Source organism: Sinocyclocheilus grahami, unplaced genomic scaffold (genome assembly GCF_001515645.1).
Source record: "Sinocyclocheilus grahami isolate Dianchi unplaced genomic scaffold, SAMN03320097.WGS_v1.1 scaffold2414.1, whole genome shotgun sequence".
Lineage (NCBI taxonomy): Eukaryota > Metazoa > Chordata > Actinopteri > Cypriniformes > Cyprinidae > Sinocyclocheilus > Sinocyclocheilus grahami.
In genome coordinates this window covers 8,702-16,382 of record NW_015507593.1, presented here as the reverse complement: position 1 = coordinate 16,382, position 7,681 = coordinate 8,702, and the positions used below count along the sequence as shown (strand labels likewise).

The following is a 7,681-nucleotide window of genomic DNA, read 5'->3' as shown; positions in this document are numbered from 1 at the left end:
TTTGTTGTGTAACCAAAATACCAATAATAATAAAAAGATTTTCATGCATAATGTGGGCCTTTTAATAATAAACTGAAATACAGACTCTTAAAATGAAATGTCTATGCTTTACGACTTTCAGATGCTCATTCAAAAAGATGAAGGAAATAGAATATAATTACAGCCATCTACAACATATTACACTATAAACACCATAAAGTAAACATTGTTATAATTCTTCAACAGTACATTATAAGCAATTGCTTGGCATAAGTATGTGGCGGTGATGGAAAGAGTACTGAAAATGTCCACTTGTAATACTCAATTACAAGAAAAAGTACAGGTGTTAAAAAAGTAATTAAGTAGAAGTTCAAAGTACTCTTCTCAAAAACTACTCAGAGTACTAGTTACTTTTTAACCATTGACATTGAATGAATTGTCAAAAACCACAATCAAATCAGAGATCCATGGAGAAAATAAAATATAGCAATACAAACATAACTTTGCTTTCCATTTAGTACTTAAACACACTTCGAGCAAGTGAAAAATATCTACATATATACATCTATCTAAATATATACAGCCTTTGATTGGTTACTTTGATTTTGTTTCTCGATATTTTTTCTTAATCACCACATTTAAGAAACGCTATAGAGTCCATAAAACTCATCAAATCTACACAAAGCACATCAAGTGTATTGGTTAAAACATGCCGGGACATTTGATTGCACATTACATTTTGACATTATCAATACTGCTTGCAATCATAATGCAATAGGCAGAAAGTACATTAATACTTTAAATGAAAGGGTTATTGAGCTGTTGTTTATATCAGAGCCATCATCCCATTCAAACCGTGGGGGCACTTGCCCCCTCAAAATCTTTGGATAAAAAAAAAAATCCCCAATCTACACAAAGCACATCAAGTGTATTGGTTAAAACATGCCGGGACATTTGATTGCACATTACATTTTGACATTATCAATACTGCTTGCAATCATAATGCAATAGGCAGAAAGTACATTAATACTTTAAATGAAAGGGTTATTGAGCTGTTGTTTATATCAGAGCCATCATCCCATTCAAACCGTGGGGGCACTTGCCCCCTCAAAATTTTTGGATAAAAAAAAAAATCCCCCAAAAATTGGAATTTGACCGCAGCTTCCAAAAGTAAAAAAAATAGCCAAATAATATTTTTTATATTCGATTCAGTGCGGCACATCACCAACTTCCAAATTCAAATCTGCGTTCATGCTTTGGCTGGCGCTGAGCCAAAAACAGATGTTTTTACAGTGCTGTGCATTATAACCAATCACACACGATACATCTCTGATTGGTCATTGCATTCAAGAAATCAACAGACATGTCTGTGATTGTCTACATTGCTCAATACGCTGAAAATAGAAAGCAGAAACCTTTGACACTCTCCAGAGCGCGAACACAAATACGCACTGGATCGTTTGCCAAATCTGTTTTGCCAATATGTTGTTATTATAATTACAGCTTCAACTGAGGGTGTTCTTGCTTTCGTATATCTAGTAAAACTACTGTAGCTAATTACTTTTTCAAAGGGTTAGCTTGATAGTACTTTAACTACTTAACTGTGAGTAGCTTGTAGCTTAGCAAGCTACTAAGCTTTCAGGAGTCAACGTGGTAAGTGTGTTTACGGATGTGTGCAATCTACCTGTGCCTGGATCTAGATCGCTTTCTTCGTGAGTGTGATGGGGAGCGAGAGTGAGATCTGGACCTTCTGGAACGTCTAGATCTACTGGATGAACCAATTTTATCATCTGGAAGAAACAATCAAGACTCTCATCAATTAAAAAGAAAAACATTTTGAGAAAGCCTCACTCTGTGTGTGTGTCCAGGCTAGAGAGGACAGACCTGGCTCGATAGAAGCAGCGATGGTTGACTGAGCCTCTCTGACTTTCTTCATCACATCCTCCAGCTCTTTGGCCGCAGCTTGAGGTGTGAGCTCTGGAGGCTTCACTATGGCATTATTGGAGTGGTTAATCCTAAAAAAAGTTGATTAATTACTAGTAAATATATATACTGCTTGCACACAGATAATACAGGACACACTGAAAATCTTGTATTAAAGAAAACTGGTAGGTTGTTGAGCATATTTAAACAGTTCAGAAGAATTCTTTTCTCAAAAAAGAACACTCACTTTAGTGGTCTTATAACCAATCACACACGATACATCTCTGATTGGTCATTGCATTCAAGAAATCAACAGACATGTCTGTGATTGTCTACATTGCTCAATACGCTGAAAATAGAAAGCAGAAACCTTTGACACTCTCCAGAGCGCGAACACAAATACGCACTGGATCGTTTGCCAAATCTGTTTTGCCAATATGTTGTTATTATAATTACAGCTTCAACTGAGGGTGTTCTTGCTTTCGTATATCTAGTAAAACTACTGTAGCTAATTACTTTTTCAAAGGGTTAGCTTGATAGTACTTTAACTACTTAACTGTGAGTAGCTTGTAGCTTAGCAAGCTACTAAGCTTTCAGGAGTCAACGTGGTAAGTGTGTTTACGGATGTGTGCAATCTACCTGTGCCTGGATCTAGATCGCTTTCTTCGTGAGTGTGATGGGGAGCGAGAGTGAGATCTGGACCTTCTGGAACGTCTAGATCTACTGGATGAACCAATTTTATCATCTGGAAGAAACAATCAAGACTCTCATCAATTAAAAAGAAAAACATTTTGAGAAAGCCTCACTCTGTGTGTGTGTCCAGGCTAGAGAGGACAGACCTGGCTCGATAGAAGCAGCGATGGTTGACTGAGCCTCTCTGACTTTCTTCATCACATCCTCCAGCTCTTTGGCCGCAGCTTGAGGTGTGAGCTCTGGAGGCTTCACTATGGCATTATTGGAGTGGTTAATCCTAAAAAAAGTTGATTAATTTCTAGTAAAATATATACTGCCTGCACACAGATAATACAGGACACACTGAAAATCTTGTATTAAAGAAAACTGGTAGGTTGTAGAGCATATTTAAACAGTTCAGAAGAGTTCTTTTCTCAAAAAAGAACACTCACTTTAGTGGTCTGTCGCCAAACATAACTCCATTAAATGTAAGCGCTCGTGACACTGATTCCTGATCAGCAAACTCCACAAAAGCAAAACGTGTAGGTTGGGTTTCATCTCCTGCCATTCTAACAAACTTAACATCTCCCACTTGCTTGAAGAACTTGAGGAGCTGATCTGCTGTGGTGCTCTACAGGAGATTGGCAGAACAAGAGCAACATGCTTGAAAGACAAAAGTGAATCATGTCATTTTAGATGCCCACTTTAATTACATCCATCCACCACATTTCTCATGTAGTGGCAATTATGCTGGGGTGACTTGTTTTGGTCTGACTTTTTTTCTTAAATTATGTCACACCAGTTCGTTCTTCAAGTATATCGGGGTCTTAAGAACAGTGGATTCCCATTCTTCTCCCTTTTCCATTGCATATCAGTGAAAATAAAATAATTAATAATAAAAAATCATGAAGTAAATATTCAAAAATCAGAAACAGTGCCTAATATACGTGAAATTGGATGTGGTGTTCTTATTGCATACTGTTTTATAATGTACTCCAAATACACTATCTGCCACTATACAAGTATAAATAGTATCTAACACTATTTGCACTTGCAGATAGCCTCTGAATGAATTCAATTCATTTTCACATACCTGTGAATTTAAATTGCCGACATACACCGTCCTCCTGATCTCATCAATTTTAGAGGGATCTACATTTCCCATGAGCGGAGGCTGTGAAGCAATTGCATTTAGAGCCGCCACAGATGTGTCCAAACTAGACTTCAGGACCCCCAGATTAGCTAAAGGAAGACCTCGCTGTCCGCAAATAAATGTAACACAGTGACAACTGACAATTTGAAATAAAATACAGTAAATCTGTGACATGCAGTTGATGTAGGTGATATTTTTTCATCATTCATTAAAGGCTGGAATACATCACACAACTTTTAAATATGAAAATAATTTAAAACACTAGGCATGATACACTTGCTGACTTTGTAAATGAAAAACTGGGTCTTCATACACTTCCAGACTTTCAAGTCATTGCTAACACAACAAATTCATGAAGAAACACATGCCTCATTACTAGCAGACACGGAAGTAATACAAATGATAGGTGTTCTAAAATCATCCCAAAAATATCAATATTTAACATCCTGCGACTGGATAGAATCATTGTCTCAAGCTAAAAAAAAAAACAAAAAAAAAACATTTGTTGCCCATCACACCCATGACTTTCTGTGAAAAGTGTCAACTTTGACCGCCCACAATCTGCAAACTTGCTGTCTTTCAACAACTATCACTGGCTCTTCCAAACTGCAAATCTGGGGGAAAAAACAGTGTAGTGTATTCCAGCCTTAATTTGCGAGATTGTGTTTTTACATTCTGTAGTGTAGTGGGGCTAGGAATGGGCAGAAGTCCTCCTCCGCTCATCAGGCTGGTCACTGGGGCGGCGGGGGCCAAAAGTGAGAGCGCCTTTGCCTCTTCAGGGATTTTTCCTGAAGAACAAGAGCACTGGCATTAGAGAGGCCAATGGAGACATCTCCAGCTGCTTTACCTACGACCCAAGATTCAGAGGAGGGTTATCTAACAGCCTAGCGCTCTAACACCCACCCTGAGCATCTCCAACCCCGACCATGAACAATCAAACAATCTGAACTAGCATAGCTACTCTCTTTTTACTATCAACACAAGACATACTGTAAACAGGATGACTTTTGCACAAAAACAGAGAAAATAACAATTTGATTAGTCCTTTTCTCTCTTTAAAAAAAAAAAAAAGATCAGAACAGAACATGAAGAGAATGAGTTTAACACTTTGTGGTATGGGTCACCTGTACTGGAAACATATTGGTCATGAACCATACGATATCAAGCATGGGTGCTTTTCTCCCTGGGGCGATCGTGTCGCAGTGTTGGAAAGGGTGTGCAACACAAGACAACCGTTCATGTTGGCTGCATCACACTAATAGCACATAGAACATCAGATACAGAAAAGAAGTTGCCTTCACAATAAAGTTAAAAACAAATAATTTTCCAAATACTTTTCAGCCAATGTTGGTAAAACATATAAACGCATGCTTTGTGCTTACAGTGGCTATAGTACTCATGGGCAAACTGACTGTTGGTATATCTGTGCTTTTGTGTTAAAAACTAAATTAAAACCTCAAATGTGACTTTCAGCCACTTCAGTACTACTCTAAAGTCAATGTTCCCCAAAACCATGCAATGGAGTTATACATGTGCAATGGTGTGAGCTTTTATAAGAACTGTTTCATTTCTTGCCATTACAGTTAATTGAACAATGGTGCCTTGCAAAAATAAACAATTCTAATCACTCTTCACTAGCAATTCTGTCATTTTACTGAATTACAGATCCTACACAGGCACTGTTAGAAAATATTAGGGCTTCACGACATTAGGGGAAAAAAACTGACACTGCAATATTGAGTTTTTCAGTGATATATATAGAGTATATATACATATATATATATACACACACACACAGTATCTCACAGAAGTGAGTACACCCTTCACATTTTTGTAAATATTTTATTATATCTTTTCATGTGACAACACTGAAGAAATGACACTTTGCTACAATGTAAAGTATATATATATATATATATATATATATATATATATATATATATATATATATATATAAAATAAAAAAATCACCCCCACCCCACTTTTACACATATTTTAAAGCCTTTATTTTTTTAACTCAATAGTTGTGCAGTAAAATTCACTTTAAAGATTCACTTTTAATTTATGAAGATATCATGAAAAAAATTTGCCAAAAATCCTGGTGGAAAACAAAAACTTTTAAGATGAAAATGACATATAGCCAGACATATTGACATATAACCAATAGATGGCAGCGGAGGAACACTCATTAGCTCAGTTGCCATTTACACTCCCTAGTTTTCACATTTTGCTTTTGGGTTTATTATAAAATTACTATTATAACAAATTTTAGTAGCAAGTACATTTAAATAATAATGCATTAAATATTTTTTTATATTTTAATATTTAATTTAAAAACTATATTTGTAAAACATTGCCTTAAAAAGGACACATCAAAAAGAGTGCTTTAAGTTTTATCTTTAACTGTAGAAGCTGCAGTTAGAAATATATTCAGCCAACACAAACTTATTTGCTGCTGTAGTTTTGTTACTCTGTCAGATAGTTTGTTCTGTACATATGCTGTTTTCACTGTCAAACATAGCAATAGGGCCTTTCGCACCGCTTTAGTTCCAGAACTAAATCTACAGTACTAAAGTACTGGGACGATTTTGTGCGAACTATTTCCCAGTACCATTTAAAGGGTTGCATTCGCACCGACAGTGTGTACTAAGAAGTGATGTAAGCCGGACAACAGCGACGTCATTTGTGTGCGGCGTTCAACAATGAAAACAAAGAAAAACAACATTAACAACAGGAGGATGGAGGACGCTGTGATCGGAGCTGTGTTTTTGTTGTGTCTCGCGGGTTTCACAATAATGAACATGGAAAGTCGACGTATACGTAAAGCGATTGAAAGAACGGAAAGGAGGACTAAGAATCTCCAATGACAGCTGGCAGCGCTACACTTGCTACAAGTGCCTGCACTTCAGTGTCCGTCCATCTATCTCTGTTCTCCATACTTGCGAAATAAGTTGACACAATGTTTTCAGTATGTTTACACAGCGTTTTAAATCATGGCGGGTGAGGGCGTTTTCGTACGCGTTTGGTCAATCAATGTCTACTTGCGTCATGATTAGTACCAGTTGTGCTGGTTAGACCCTGCTCCGGAGAAGGAGCTAATTTGGTTCTCGAAGAAAAAGGCAGTCTAAAATCGCTCCCAGTTCCGGCCGTGCGAACACGCCAAAAAGTGGGTAGTTCCACAATTAGTTCTGGTACTATGAAAAGGGTCCTGCAGTGCGAAAGGCCCTAATGACAAACACAACTTTTCTTTGAATTGTGAGTAGATTATGTAGAGCAGTGGTTTTCAACCCTTTAGGACATGCCCCCTTTCTCTTTTGCTGTTTGATTAACATTAATAATATAAGAAATGCACGAATCCGTTATACTGTACTTATGAGAATACTCGCCAAGAGCCATTGAGACATAATTTTGTTTGTATTTACTCAAGACGTGAAAGAGAACTCATTTACCGGGGTAGGGTTGCACCCTAAGTTCTTACTTAAATTAGAACGTTAAGTCCACACTAGAGGCTTAGTAACTAATAGCTAATGTAACTAAATCTATACATTATTCAGTTGCACCAGTTGTTCATAAGGCAAGACGTACCTAGTAATTCCCTTTCGAGATGTCTCTCGATGTTACGTACAGCTTGCTAACGCATTGGGGAAACACCTTTCTCTTTAGAATACTGAAGCCTGACTCTTTAATGGCCAGTGGCGCATTGAAATTAGGGGGCGTGGCACCCCTTATAATGCAGCGCTTGGCGCCATTTTCCTGAGAATCTTTCTCTTTTACCTGAATTATTTGGAAGCCTCTCCTTTGTCATCAATTCATCGCAAATGTGACTAAATCTCAATCCTCTGCACAGGGCTCTACAGTGCGACCATTTCAGTCGCATTTGCGACTGAAAACTACTGCGTGCGACTATAAACATTTTTTTAGGAGCACCAGTGCGACTGACCCGATCATCATCAT

At 37.5% G+C, this 7,681-nt stretch overlaps 2 protein-coding genes across 4 annotated transcripts in view; both read right to left on the bottom strand.

The window, feature by feature from the left end:
• LOC107574962 (splicing regulatory glutamine/lysine-rich protein 1-like) overlaps positions 1–2,154 on the bottom strand; it is a 9,472-nt gene extending 7,318 nt beyond the window's left edge. The window contains exons 1-3 of the mRNA XM_016261377.1: positions 2,150–2,154; positions 1,864–1,994; positions 1,664–1,769 (exon numbers count right to left, since the gene is read on the bottom strand). Of these exons, the coding sequence (XP_016116863.1) occupies positions 1,664–1,769; positions 1,864–1,915 (158 nt within the window). The 5' untranslated portion in view covers positions 1,916–1,994; positions 2,150–2,154. The remainder of the gene's footprint in view (positions 1–1,663; positions 1,770–1,863; positions 1,995–2,149) is intronic.
• A 352-nt stretch (positions 2,155–2,506) lies between these two features.
• LOC107574964 (splicing regulatory glutamine/lysine-rich protein 1-like) overlaps positions 2,507–7,681 on the bottom strand; it is a 13,598-nt gene continuing 8,423 nt past the window's right edge. The window contains exons 2-7 of one of the 3 annotated variants that reach the window (XM_016261379.1): positions 4,852–4,982; positions 4,400–4,515; positions 3,668–3,832; positions 3,027–3,205; positions 2,742–2,872; positions 2,507–2,647 (exon numbers count right to left, since the gene is read on the bottom strand). In XM_016261379.1, the coding sequence (XP_016116865.1) occupies positions 2,538–2,647; positions 2,742–2,872; positions 3,027–3,205; positions 3,668–3,832; positions 4,400–4,515; positions 4,852–4,882 (732 nt within the window). In that variant the 5' untranslated portion in view covers positions 4,883–4,982 and the 3' untranslated portion in view covers positions 2,507–2,537. Of the gene's footprint in view, positions 2,648–2,741; positions 2,873–3,026; positions 3,206–3,667; positions 3,833–4,399; positions 4,516–4,851; positions 5,485–7,681 lie in introns of those variants that run through there. The other 2 variants (XM_016261381.1, XM_016261382.1) reach the window with 2 other exon arrangements.